The sequence below is a fragment of the Cyprinus carpio genome, chromosome B11 (assembly GCF_018340385.1).
Source record: "Cyprinus carpio isolate SPL01 chromosome B11, ASM1834038v1, whole genome shotgun sequence".
Classification (NCBI taxonomy): domain Eukaryota; kingdom Metazoa; phylum Chordata; class Actinopteri; order Cypriniformes; family Cyprinidae; genus Cyprinus; species Cyprinus carpio.
In genome coordinates this window covers 9583210-9598384 of record NC_056607.1, presented here as the reverse complement: position 1 = coordinate 9598384, position 15175 = coordinate 9583210, and the positions used below count along the sequence as shown (strand labels likewise).

General features: G+C 35.5%; 1 protein-coding gene and 2 long non-coding RNA genes across 3 annotated transcripts; 1 reads left to right on the top strand and 2 right to left on the bottom strand.

Annotated features, from left to right (window-relative positions):
* Positions 1–632: 632 nt before the first annotated feature.
* On the bottom strand, positions 633–3631 carry LOC109085463. Its single transcript, XR_006155818.1, has 6 exons — positions 3381–3631; positions 3212–3262; positions 1565–1627; positions 1125–1200; positions 962–1010; positions 633–863 (listed from the first exon to the last, which is right to left on the bottom strand). It is a non-coding gene; the product is annotated as an uncharacterized LOC109085463 (long non-coding RNA).
* A 101-nt stretch (positions 3632–3732) lies between these two features.
* On the bottom strand, positions 3733–5449 carry LOC122138822. The gene is made up of 4 exons (XR_006155817.1): positions 5387–5449; positions 4020–4129; positions 3909–3933; positions 3733–3801 (listed from the first exon to the last, which is right to left on the bottom strand). It is a non-coding gene; the product is annotated as an uncharacterized LOC122138822 (long non-coding RNA).
* Positions 5450–5521: 72 nt separating this feature from the next.
* bicd2 (bicaudal D homolog 2 (Drosophila)) lies at positions 5522–14324 on the top strand. Its single transcript, XM_019077065.2, is given in 10 exon segments — positions 5522–5916; positions 10698–10910; positions 11097–11249; positions 11477–11917; positions 12053–12382; positions 12488–12633; positions 12635–13160; positions 13305–13456; positions 13605–13614; positions 13617–14324. Coding segments are annotated over 10 exon segments (2571 nt in total). The 5' UTR covers positions 5522–5667; the 3' UTR covers positions 13968–14324.
* Positions 14325–15175: the final 851 nt, after the last annotated feature.

Here is a 15175-nt window from a genome sequence, read left to right as displayed (position 1 = left end):
GAATGAAACATGGGCGTTTTCTGGCCAGAGAAGATAAGGGATGGATGAAACCATCAGCATCACTGGAACATGCTGTTATATCTGAACTATGAACCTACAGCAAACACTTCCTCTGTTATTTTTCAATGTATCACAACAAGTCATTGATTAAAACCCTCTGCATTTGAGTTTGAGAGATCATGTGTGTTGCCTGTTTTATTCACACTAATAGGGGAGACCGGGGCTTCGTTGGGTTTATTTCTTAATTTTCTTCTTCTTCTTCTTCTTCTTCTTCTTCTTCTTCTTATTTTTAAAGTCACTTTTTACCATTACTAAACAGATCACTTATAAACACACACTGGCCACTATTGGGGCATGTTGTCACACTGCAAGTTGTCAAGAGAACCTGTTGTATACTCAAACAAATAAGAATGCATTTATTTTTTAAGATTAAAAACTATACTAAACTACTTTTTATTTTAATTAAAAAATACTAACATTTACATAGAATGTATTATAAACTGACAAAAATGGTGTAGAAACAATTTTTACTCAGAAATGTATAGAAAAATTCACAATTAATTATTAAGAAACACAATGGATTAAAAGTATTATTTTAGACCTGAGTAACATTTTCTTGTAAACCTCTAATAAACATTTTTTATTTACAACTTAAAAAATCAATGAAATAATCAATTATCAAAACAATTTATGAAAAAGTGAAATGTAGAAAGTAACAAATAGTAAAACAAAATTAAATCAGAAATTAGATCACATTAAATTCACATGACAATTTGGTTTGATTTAAAACTGCTTTGAAACAATATGTATGTGGAAAGCGCTACACAAACTTGATAAATGTGCATGAATGCACAAGTGGAGACCTGAAAAAGACATGTTGAAAAAGACAGTTGTATTATAAAAATACAAACAAATAAATAACAAACAAATAATATAAATAGATTTTTTTTTACTTTCTTACCTCTTTGTGAGCATTAATTTTGCTTCATTCACAGTAATGCCTTGCTTTCCTATTTAAAAAACAGGAACAACAGTCTTTCTAGGGTGTTCTTAGAAAATAATACTGCAATGCCCTGCAGTAACTCATATGAAACGTTCTGACATAATAAAGAAAATGTTCTTACCACAGAGCATTATATTTGCGAATTGCTCCTCTTATGGCAAACACAATGAGGCCAAAGCCACAAGACAGAGTATAAACTGTAAAAGAATTGGTAAACATGGTTTATAGCATTATATACTATGTAAGAGTATTTTTTTTTAATGTTTTTAAAACGAGACTCTTATGCTCACAGAGACTGCATTTATCAATAAAAATACAGTAAAAACTGTAATATTGTGAAATATTATTACAATTTAGAATTTAGAAATGTTTTCTATTTGAAAATATTTTCAAATGTAATTTATTCCTGTGATCAAAGCTGAATTTTCTGCATCATTACTCCAGTCTTAAGTGTCACATGATCCTTCAGAAATCATATAATATGCTGATTAGAAACAACAAGGAAGAGGCACAACAAAGAAACCTTGATGTCTCTGTTAGGAAGTTGTGAGGTTAACATACCATGGTAAGACCTGAGGTGAAGGATGGTCACTAAGAAAGCCATACAATAACCCCAGACAACATCTGTAGCGAAAAAAAAGGTATTTAATAACAAACCAGTTTTTCTATTAAAGGGGTGGTTTATTGCGATTGTACTTTTTTAACATTAGTGTGTAATATTGCTGTTTGAGCATAAACAATATCTGCAAAGTTACAAAGCTGAAAGTTCAGTGCAAATGGAGATATCGTCTTTTAAAATTCTGGCAGTTTAAAGGGTTACTCCACTGCAAAATGAAAATTTTGTCATTAATCACTTACTCCCATGTCGTTCCAAACCCATAAAAGCTTTGTTCGTCTTCGGAACACAATTAAAGATATTTTGGATGAAAACCGGGAGGCTTGAGACTGTCCCATAGACTGACAAATAAATAACAGTGTCAAGATCCAGGAAAGTATCAAAAGCATCGTCAGAATACTCCATCTGTACGCCATCTGCGTATTGCTCAGAATTGCCAAAATGGTGCTACGCTGATTTGGAGAGATACAGAGGAGAGGAATTGTTGAATAAAGTCATTATTTTTGTTTTCTTTGTGTACAAAAAGTATTCTCGTCGCTTCATAACATTACGATTGAATCAATGATGGCAGATGGATTGTTCTGACGATGCTTTTCATACTTTCCTGGAGCTTGACACCATCACAAACCCAGATAAACCCTGCCCTTGGAAAAGGCAGCAAAGGGGGCGAGGCCATGCTGCGCTGCTTTAGAGAAGAGGAAGAGAAAACTAGGGGTGCACGTAAAAATTTAATCTTACATGAATCGCGATTCTGTCTTCTAATGATACTAATGGATTCACAAGTTTCAAAATCAATGTTCTAAAGCAGTGGTTCTTAATACTGTTCCTTGCTTCCGCTGCTCTGCACACGCTCTGCATCTCTCTCTTTCTCTCTCTCTCTCTCTGTCTCTCTCATTCAGATCAGCTTCAACAATGAACTGTTACAATTATACACTTATTTTCACATAGCTATGAGAAGCGTTAAACATGGACACGCTTGCAGTTGCCGTACTGCATGTTAAAGCTTTAATCAGGATAAAACCGTATATTAAAAGATTACATTAGCAGTAGCATTTACAAATAACAGTGTATCTAAAAGTATGAGACAACAACAAACAAAAAACATAGGCCTACCATTAAAAGCCATGCTTGCACAGGTTCTGCACGATCCTCTTCACTAATATCCTCTGCATCTCAATTGGGCTCAAATTGATAAGCAATATTAACAACGCCGTTGTTTACAATACAATCAGAGCACATGCCTCTGAAGTGAGGGGCGGGACGTTTAGACGTGCACTAGAGGTGGTTTAGCCAAACACAACACACGGGGCTAGTTAACCAATCAGAGCCCAATGCCTATTTCTGAGGGAGGGGCTTCATTAAAGCAGGAAATGATCAGCGCATTTCTCAGAGAAGTGACAGAGCGGTGTGGAATAAAGGTAAATTATGTGAAAAACAATTTTTTTTTTCTTTTTTAAAAAACGAAGCATTAACACATGTTAGACTGCACCCCATAAACACAATCAAGCCTAGAAAAAAAAACAGTGAACCACCCCTTTAATCAAATGGAGTGATGGAACAAAGGGCAAGCTGTCTGAACGCAGTAAAATTACCTTTCCAGTGGTAAGGTCGACCCTTACATCTTACAGTGTGTGCTGGCAAACCTGTTAAAAATTTGAAATGCTCAACAATACCTGTTCCATCAAATTTGTAACTGTTATATAAGGCATTTTGCAATTTTCTGATTCATTTTATATGGTAAGTTTGAATAAAACAGCTTACCAAAGGATGCACCAACACATTCAAAAACTACTGTGAAGAACACAGCAAGAATCGACGGAACCACAATGGCTGGAAAACATGATGATGTTGATAAATGACTGACTCAAAGATTGACTGATCATGTGTATAGAGGAACTTAAAAACACATCAAATACACACTTCAAACTTTTGAACTCTTTGAAAGAACTTTTTTGAAAGTGTGTTTTTTTCATGTGTAAGACGGATCAAATTTAGATAAGAATAGACGTAAATAATGGTTTCACTTCATTAAAGTCTGAAAAAACAAAATATATACATAAAATAATAACGCATATACATATACTGGAAAAAACAAAAACAGAACAAGAAAAAGAAAATGGCCTGTAGAGTAACAGTCCACAGCCCAGGCCAAAGCAGATAGAGAAAAAATGGTAACATTTATCTGCATGAAAAGTATGTAACAATGAATGGATGAGTGAGTGAATGAATGAATGAATAAATACTTTACAACTTTTAGTTTTGATTTAAAATCTGATCTGGCGAACTTACAGTGGTTGTAAACATCCAAAGCACCCTAAAGACAGAATTGTACAGTAACTGAACATGCAGTATTGAATTACATCTTTCTTAATAATGAGAGAGCACTAAAAAATAACTTACCATCGGGATGATTGTTCACCTCGGAGATGTTAAACACTCATTCTGCTACTTCCTCTTCAGATTCAAGCGTGTCTGCCTTCAACCGTGGCAGATAATAATGATGAGCTGGCCTAAATAAAGTATATTTTCACTTTCAGACTGATGGGTAAAACCAGTTTTGTGGTCTGAATGCCCTTTAATCAAATGCTTTCTGTTCTATTCCATACAATTGTGGTGGCGACACGAAAGGAAACCTCAGTTTTTCAGTCAACTGAAAACACAATGATAGACAATTAAGTTTCAAGTGTTGAGCAGTGCTTTTCAGACTGGCTCCAGGAGGTGTGACGGTGGACTACAGAAAAAGAGACATTTTATAAAGTATACAAAGTGGCAACAACTACACTGAAAAAAGTTTTTAAATCATCCAATTAAAAAAAAAAATTAGGGTAATAATTCACATCTATATTTTTTAACTTGAGCCAATGAAAAATAAATAACTTTGCAATTTTTTTTTAATTGGATGAATGAAACACTTTTTTTCAGTGTATTATTATTACTATTACTATAATAATAATAATAATAATCATAATAATAATCATAATAATAATAATAATAATAATAATAATAATAATAATAAAGTATGATTAAAAAGTAAATATTTTCTAGATAATATTTTAATAATGTATTTTGGTTTTAATACAATGACAATAAAAATAAAAGCCTATTGTTTAATTTATTAAGAAACAATGTTTTATTTATAATATACAAAAAAATATAAAAAAGGAAAATAAAAATAATAATAGTAATAAATCATATTAAATATTACTATTGCTATTATACTATTATTATTCTATTCAATTTTGGAAAACAATGTGTTGTCTTCTTAATATATGAAAAAATAATAAAAACGAACATAATAATAATAATAATAATAAAACAAAGTACATGTTCTCCACATAATATTTTAAGAATTTATTTTTATTTCAATGGCAATAAAAAAATATTATTTAATTTAAAATTAAAATAATTATAATAATTCACTTATTTTTTCACGTTTTTAATTAATTTAATTTACTATTATTTTTCACACAAAGTATAAATAGGTATTTTTACATAAACATAGGACATATCTGTTATATATATTTTTTTTAAAAATCCCTGATTTTAAAAACTTTGAAATTAGTTTTAAATCTACATCACGCAAGCTGAAATATTACCATCAGCAGATGGAAGCATTGTGCAACATTTGAAGTTGAATTTGGCATTCAATCAATGGACCATCTGTGCATACTGTGCTGCCTTCGTGTACAAAACACAAAGCATTATGGGTCTTGTAGTCTAGCACAGCCCTAATTTAACGCATGCCAATGTAAATGAAACTACATTACCCATAAAACAGGAGAGACAAAATCACTTCGTATTCCTGCTGGATGATCTCACAGTAAATAGAGGAAATCATGGAGTTATACGTTAAATCATGGGGAATAAGTTTTGGAATAATACATAAAAACAACTTTAATAATAATGTAAAATTGAATTTGAACTTTCACATTGAGAATAGTGCCTCCAATAAACTGCATGCACTTCAGATTGGTGATCAACTTCATGGTTGAGAAAGAGGAATCAACGGGCTCGGTCCGTTATCGCCTGTGTTAGAGTGTGCCGGTTGATGGCAAACATGTCCGGGGAAGAGGACGGGTGTCCCGAGGCGCAGCTGGTCTCTGAGGCCGGGCCCAACTGGCTCCGCGCGGAGAACGAGCGCCTGACGCGGGAACTGAGCGATACGAGCCGCGAGAAGATCCAGGCGGCGGAGTACGGGCTCGCGGTGCTGGAGGAGAACCAGCAGCTCAAACAGCGCTTCGAGGAGCTGGAGAGCGAATATGAGAGCGTCAGGCAAGAGCTGGACCAGCTCAGAGAGGTCAGACCAAATCATGCAAGAATGTTACAATGTTGCGGCTTGTTTAAATGTAACGGTTTGTTGTTGCGCGCGGCGGCGCACAAAAGGAAAAGTGTATCAGTCTGTGTGTCTCCACCCATTGTCACTCAGTTTCTGTACTTTCATTGTTCTACTTTACAAAAAGTGCCAGAGATAATAAAAAACTAGGAAGAAATATCAATAAATCTGCTGATATTTTGCTATTTTAAAGTGCTCGTTATCGGTCGCTTTCGGAATAGTGTAAAATTGCGCAAAACAAGCGCTAATGTAATAATTTATGGACAGTTAATATTATAGTTTTTTGTTGAAACAAATACAAAAAGCATCGAATATTATTTAATTCAGGTCTCGTTTTACAAATGACACTTGACAGAATAAAATATTCATTTAAAATCGTCCGCAAAACTTAATTTTTGAATTGATATATGCTTGATGATACAGAGTAGATTACATCACCGTTCAGATTACAAAGGCGGAATGCTAATTGTTAGCTATGAAGATATAAAATAGCCATTCAGTTTAAACTGTACCACGTAGTATGACTCCATCTCAGATTGTATTATAATTATTGTGCATGTAGGATTTATGGTCTTAAATAAATGTGACTAGATGGAATATTTGTACTTTTAATTGTTCGTTTGTCACAATTCATTGTTGTTGTTGATAAAATATTCTTAATGCATATAATTGTTTGTTGTAGTCTAATCAGTGATTAAGCTGTTTTTGTGTCGAAAGTAAAAAAAAAAAAATTGAAAAAAATAATTTTTGCATATCTTTATTGGAGATGGAAAAAAAAATCAACATTGGTAGACATCTAGAATCAGAAATATTCTGTCAGTACTAATTATGTAAATGTCATTGATTGTTTATAAAGCTGTACACAAACCTATGCTAAGGCTCAGTTCAATAAAGTTATATTTATTGTAGAATTTGAATTTGAAGTGATTCTTGGTTTCATCACAATAACCTAAAAAAAGACCACAGGACATCCTGCCTGCTATCTATGGAAAAGCAGGATATTCATTTTACAATAAGAGGAGATTCATGAATGTATGTAAAGTCAATAAATCCATAATTTATTTAATATCTCATGTTGTACGTTCAGCATTCTAGTTTATAGACAAGTGTGAATAGATAATTTGTGTGTTGTTGATCAGAGGCTGAAGGTGAAACAGTTACAAGAAGTGAGATGTGGATGTGAGAAAACAAGTGGACTAGACGTTTCTTCCTGATACCACATTCTGTAATAAACCTAGACTGGAATGTAGGCTGTATATGAATTGTTTTAGACCTAAATAAACTCAAGTTTTGAATGTGTTCTCAGCACCTCTGAACAACTCTTTCTCTCTCGCCTACAACTTCCTGTCAACACATGCATCTAAGCTCAGACATTAATCCTGATTGTTAGAATTATAGTTTATTTCGAGCTCGTCTTGGTTAGGTACTTCCTTCTGCTCTAATCTTTTCTGCACGACTAAATAGAGGACGCCGTCTTCGTCATGTAGTAAGAAGATCTGGGAAGAAATCAGTCTAAAAAAAGAGCCTCGGTCTTGACTCAGGTCCATTGCCTAGACTGATCTCACACTAATGGTGTCAGCAAGGGGCTTTAGCTGGAAGCAGTTAAACTCTTGTACGAATACTTTTGTGTGTCATTTCAAGCTGCTAGAGTTCTGTAGGTCAATGCATGAAATCAGATTAGTAGGCAGATTATCTTTCATGAGTCATTTTATTAATAAAAGCCATTCTAACTTATTAATACATTACAGATGCCTGGATTTAGCTAAAAATCATAATCGGGTGATTTAATTGCTAAAATGCTTAGATATTTTCATACTTATAAGTAGGCCCTGTTACTATTTATTTATTTGTTTATGTATGTAAGTTTCTTTATATACTTTTTAATTTTTCTTAATTTTCCTTTTCTTTTCATATTTATAAATAAAAATTATTTAAAATTTATATTTAAAATTTATATATATATATATATATATATATATATATATATATATATATATATATATATATATATATATATATACTTTTTTCAGATTTTAGGTTAATATTTAGAAACAATTAGTTCCTGTTACTAGTCACAATGTATTTGTTTGTTTACATTAATTTTAATTCAATTTGTTTATTTATTTAAATCTAGGTTTATTTATTTAAATATATTTATTTAATATTTATTATTATTAATATGTATATTATTGGTATTATCCTAATTATTAATATGTATATTATTATTACTAGGTTAACATTTAAAAATAATTAGGGTCTGCTATTAGTCACCATTTATTTGTTTATTTATATTTTACATTTAAATATAATTAGGACCTGCTATTAGTCACTATTTATCATTATTATTATTTTTATTTATTTACCTTTTTTTTTTTTTTTTTTTTTTTTTTTACTATTTTTACCCTTTATTTTTTTAAAAATCATTTTAATTTTAGTCCTGCAGTGTGGCAAAACAATTTTTAAAAGTTGGTTTTCCACACCACGGTGAAGAGGAGATATGAAACCATGAGAGACTGCACACGCAGGACACATTAAGACAGGTGTGATCAAGACTCAGACACACTGGATCAGAATCTGATATCTCAAAAAATAAAACTACAAAACAACTACAAAATACATCATATCTCACCTATCACAACTCCAACAAGTCCGCCTCTCACACACACACACACACACACACACACACACACACACACACACACACACACACACACACGTTAACTCATTCTCAAAACACTCTGTAAGCACAGTAAGATGCAGTTTTGGTGAGATTAGTGTTCCTTATACGAGATGACAATAAGATCTGTTTCTAGGTTAATAAGTCAATATGACCACAGAGAGAGATCTAAATATTTTGGCCATTAAAAAATATTTTTGCCTGCTTTCAGTTTAAGAAATAGTGTTTACACTACAGCTCCAATCTAGAGGTTTATATGCAGTATGCAAATTAGTTAATTATCTTACTGACATGTATATGTACAGTACACTACTATTCAAAAGTTTATTGTTAGGAAGATGTCTTAATGTTTTTGAAATGTCTCTTATGCTCACCAAGGCTGCAATTATTTGATCATTATGAAAAAATATCGCAATTTATAATAACTGTTTTCTATTGAATATATTTTAAAATGTAATTAATTAATGTAATGCAAGGCTGAATTTTCAACGTAACTCCAGTCTTCAGTGTCACATGATCCTTCAGAAATCATTCTAATATGCTGATTTAGGAGCCGTTTTCTCATTTTTCTACTTTCAGTATTAAATCAAATACCGAATGAATGAATGAATGATACACAGATTGTCTGAGTTGACATTACTTGAAGTCAACTTTCTTGTTTTTTTTTGTACAATATAAATTATACACACACATTAAATGTTGCGTGTTTTAAAAACTTAAGTTACAAAGGACTCAAACGGTTGATTGATTACTTGCCTGACCTTACTTGCCTTAACCTTTTTTTTTATCTCTTTATTTATACACCTTGTATGATTCATAAATTGAAAACTGCTCTTCTAGAACCCATTATAAATTGTAAAACTTCAGATTTCCAATGCAGATAAGAAGTCTTGTGTTTAACATCACTGCTTAATCTGGCTCCAAAAGTCTCAGTGAAAGACTTACACAGCAGTGGCATGGATATATTTAACAAGACCTTTTCTCAGTTTTAGTTATACAGAGTAAGCTGCAAATGCAACTCTGGTTCAGTTTAAATAGAGCAGTAGAGCAGTACTGAGAATTGTAAGTTGATTATCAGATATACAAGGAATTAGTTTATGCTACACAGAAATGTTGTGTCATTTTTTTATTGAAGACCTGATCACAAAAATAGTCTTAAATCAATAGTTGAGGAATAGAGATAAACACACAGTGTTGGGGATCCGTGTGGGGTTGGCATTGTCTTTATCCATGGAATCTCTCTTCAGGAGTCAGAATAAAGTTCTAAAGTAATGTCTTGGCAAACAGAGTGACAGGTGGACAGCTGCCAGTTCTTAGCAGCAGCTGCTGTGGCAGGAGGAGGACTTTAGCTGACACCATTTCCACGTCTCTTTCTGTCTCACACGCATTCGTAGTTCATAACTTTTGTAAATTACAAAAATTACAATTCTCCTCAGATAAATGTATGTTGACTGTTTCACGTTGTAAGTGGATAAATAAACCATTGAGAATGTGAAGTGTGTTTATTTTTTAAAAGTCCAGAGGGACTTTGAAGAAACAGCCTGATGTAGTAGGTTGCATTGTTAGGCCTTGCATCTATGTGCTTGCTTTGTCCATCATACATCAGTGGTCCCTGCATGCCTTTCTGCTAGCCATTCAGCCAGGCCACCAGCACTAATGGAGTTGTTAACATTTACCGCTTGTACTGCCATGGTTGCGCGTGTGTGTGGTCACTTAGTCAGGCTGAAGCATGCCAATGACATCATTCAGACTGGCACACAACTTTAGTGGGGAAAGAAAGAGATGGAGCATTTGATAAAAAGAGCTTTTGGACAGAAATCAACTAGGTTTTTCTGTAGCCAGTTACATCATCAGTTTGCAGGAAATGCATCTTTGAGCTTTACAAAGTGTCCCACATACAAACTAAAGTGTCTGTGGGAATCATGAAATTTGGCTTCAATATCTAGCATAGGCCCAGACAGAATTGACAGACTTCTATAGTCTAGTATAGCCATAGCCATAGTGCTAGAACTTGATAGACTTCATACATTATTCTAACTTCAATCTCTCTCCGATCATGTACATACAGGCATACGGCCAGGTTCACTCCACCCATAGAAAGGTGGCTGCAGACGGGGAAAGCAGGGAGGAGTCCCTCATCCTTGAGTCGGCATCTAAAGAGGCGTACTATGAGCAGAGAGTGCAAGAACTGCAGGCTGACCTACGACAAACCAAAAACACTCTAACCAGCACCCAGGCAGAGAACGAACGTCTGGCCACACTCGCACTCGAGCTGAGAGAGGTTTGTGCTGTTGAGGGTTTTATTAAGAGTAATGAATTTACTAAACATAACCAAACAAAATTATTAAACATAGAAATCAAAAAAACATAAAAAAAAACAAATTAACCCATTAAACCATTACAATATTCTATATTACGTCTATGTTCTATATTAGTCTTTTGTCAACTAAACTTGTTGTGTCTTTAAAATAATGAGATTGTAGAGCTCCAGCGCAGTCGCCTGCATGACGACATTAGAGAGTACAAAATCCGAGAGTCTCGTCTGCTGCAAGACTACACTGAACTTGAAGAGGAGAACATCAGCCTTCAGAAACAAGTCTCCACCCTTAAACAGGGTCAGGTTAGTAGCACTGACCATTGATCACATCTGAAATGTGGGTGTGGAAGTGTAGACAAAGCTCATGAATGGTAATCAAATGTTTGCTGGTTCTAGTCCCACAAGGAGCAGACCATACACCATCAACTTGGAGGCACTTTAGATGAAAGTGTCTTCTTAATGTCTACTGCCAAGTCTACTGTTGCCATAACCTTTGTCTTTGGTTCGTTTCTTCTAAATCTCTTCCAAAGGTGGAGTTTGAGGGACTTAAACATGAGAATCGACGCTTGGAAGAGGAAGTGCAGTACCTGAACAGCCAGCTAGAGGATGCTGTTCGGTTACGAGAAATAGCTGACCGTCAGCTAACAGAGGCTCTAGAAACCGTAAAGACCGAACGGGAGCAGAAAGCAGCTCTTCGAAAAGAATTGACACATCACATGACCCTGGGAGACTCCCTTCTTGCCAGCTCATTGGATGGGCTCAAACTGAGTGCAGACGAACCAAATAACGACGATGCCATTCTGATGTTTGAAAACGGATTTGCTAAAGTCAGCGACACTAATGATGAAGATAACAGATTGTCTTCAGCCCAAAGAGATGGAAACGTACGTCCCGCACCAAGTCTGGTGGATGACTTGTTGACAGAGCTGAACATCTCAGAAATCCAGAAACTCAAGCAACAGCTCTTACAGGTATGGCCATTTTTATGTGTACCGTTACAAATGCAGTCCTTCAAATTTCAACCTTTTGGTCAACCTAGTTGACATTGTCACCTTGTTCCAGACCACTTAAAATGTAGCATTTTCCCCCTCCATTTCACCTTGCAGGTGGAACGAGAGAAGGTAGCTCTTCTCACCACTTTACAGGACTCTCAGAAGCAGCTAGAGCATGCTCGAGGAGCATTAGCTGAACAGCAGGAAGCTATGACGAGACTTAGTGATGATTTGGGTGTAATGAGGAGATTGCAGGCAGGCAAGGAGCGGCAGTCAGCCCTGGACAGTGAGCGAGAACGGGACAGTCGAGAGGACAATGATGTGGACTATTATGAGCTGGATATCAATGGGCCAGAGATACTTCGCTGCAAGTATGAAGTAGCCATAGCAGAGGCAGGTGAACTGAGAGAGGAGCTTAAGACACTAAAATCAGAGCATGATGAGGTGAGTGGGACTGAGAAAAATCGAGTTTTGTTCAGTATTATTTATGTTTTATTAATGGGTTGATGGCACATTTCATGGCAACTTGATTATGCATGATTCTTCTAGATGAAGGCTGAGCATGAGGAGGTACGGGCACGACTGGAGGGACAGGTGCGTGACCTCAGTGTTCAAGTGTCTCAGCTGGAGAGCAGCAGTCGCACAGACAGAGATCAAGTCACTCGGTTGGAAAAGGAGCTAAACCAACTAAACCAACCTGGGCGAGACAGAAGGAAGTCTCAGCGTTGCCCAGGATGAGCTTGTTGCCTTTAGTGAAGAGCTTGCAAACCTCTACCACCATGTCTGCATGTGCAACAATGAAACCCCGAATCGTGTCATGCTTGATTTTTACAAAGAGGGTAAAGGAAACAAGACCGAAGGTAAAGATCTTAATTCTACGTTGACCCAAACCAGTGACAGCACAGCAGAGACACCCAGGTCAAACTCCACCGCCACTAACAGCTCAACTTCTGGGACACCAGTCAGAGAAGATCCACGTCCTGAACCAATGGACATCTACAACGTAGTAGCTATAATTCGGGATCAGATACGCCACTTGCAGAAGGCAGTCGACCGTACCACAGAACTATCCAGGCAAAGAGTTGCTTCTCTAGAGTTGGCAGCAGTGGCGGATAAAGACCAAGCTGCTTGCATGGAGGAGATTTTGAAACTCAAGTCCCTGCTGAGCACTAAGCGAGAACAGATTGCCACACTGAGGACTGTGCTCAAGGCCAACAAACAGGTGAGCTAAAGAAAGAAAATTTATCATATTACACAACAACAAAACATAATGCAGACTTATTTTTTAAAAAGCAACAGCACTGCCTGAGATTGTAGTATTTCAAGAGTGTTTTCTGAATGGTGGTGTGGTTTTGTGCCCTTTTAGACAGCTGAGGTTGCCCTGGCAAACTTAAAGAGCAAATATGAGAATGAAAAGGCCATGGTAACCGAAACTATGATGAAGTTGAGGAACGAGCTGAAGGCTCTTAAAGAAGATGCCGTCACTTTCTCCTCTCTCAGGGCAATGTTTGCCACCAGGTACTGCAGGAAGACAACTGAAAGTTGCTTCTCTTCCAGCTTTCCTCATCTGTTCATCTTCCTGCCACTGTCCAGAGAACAGTAGGGTTATGCAATCCAGGTACTAAATCTCTCTTGCACTATCCCTCTTTCCTGTTTTCTTCTTTAGGTGTGATGAATGTACGTAACACAATTGGACGACATGCAGAGGCAGCTGGCTGCAGCAGAAGATGAGAAGAAGACTCTGAACTCCCTCCTGCGTATGGCCATCCAGCAGAAATTGGCCCTAACACAGCGATTGGAGGATCTGGAGTTTGACCACGAGCAATCCCGAAGAGGATCTGGTGCTGGGCCAGGCAGCCGTGGGAAGGCTTCATCTGGCCGTGGCAGAGGACCCTTATCGTTTTCCAGCCCCCATGTAAGTCCTAGACTTCCCTGTAAGAACCGACCACAACCACACGGCCTCATTGGAAGTCCTGCGGTTTTCTGCAGTGAGAAGTATAAAATTCTGTGTGACACTGGATCCGATTAACACCTGTATGTAACTGTCACTCATCAGCATCCTCATGCTAACTAACAATCATTTTACTGTATGTGTGCTTGGGACAAAACAATGCTAGCATGTCACTGTTTGTGCTAACAGTTCTGATGGCTTCTCCTATAAATCTACCTGGAGAGATTGGATGGGTTGGCAATACCATACTATCTACATTGTAAAAAAATAAATAAAAAATCTGTAAAATTTACATTAAAAAAATGTCAGCTGTGGTTGCCGGAATTTTACCGTAAAAATACGGTAGTACCATTTTAGGTTTTACCGGTTTAACTTAAATTTACATTTAAATACTGTCATTTCATTAACTGATATAATGTTAATATACCAACCTACTGAAGTACTGAAATCTGTTTTGTACCTTTGTAATACACTGATTACAATACACAGCTTTTAAATAATAACATATATAGAAGGTGCACAGTGTTATTCACACAAACACTAAACACCATCATGGTACCACACATGAAACTTAAATAATGCAATAAACACTCATTAAACAACATTAGGTGTAACACACAACCCTAATATACAAAACTGATAAGAAAAAACTAAGAAGAAACATAGTTTAACAAAAAAAAAAACAAAAAAAACGAAATGTAACCCAGGAAATTCAGTTAACGTCAATTCACGATTAAACAATGTAAATTATCACTTTCACTGTTAATTATCACTACAATTATTCACTTCCAAAACGGCATACTATAGTAAAATTACATCTAATGTCCAATACAGATTTTCACTATATATAGTAGGGGAATTTTCCATTAACCATTTAACAGGTTTTTACTGTAGCATTTTTACAGTCTTTTACTGATAAATTCACAGCCATTTTTTTACAGTGTACTAAAGTTAACACTGTCACTACAAGTAAAATAAATTATTACAAGAATTTTTTTGTAATAGGCTAACTCCAATATTTGGATACCAAATTGAGTCTCTTTTGTGACTTTTATTATCGAGGAGTACCAGTACTCTTGACATTTGTACTACTTACAGTACTCGTTTTTGAAAGAAAGCAGGTTGTAGTGCATGCAATTTTCTGGTATGCATTGATTAATTGCCTGACCTACCACATTTGACAAATTGTTTAGTATATAACCAGCGCACACCGTACAAACAGATATATTAGATTCAGTTGCAACTAAACTCGCTGTAATCTAAATATCTATAAACAAGTATTGAGA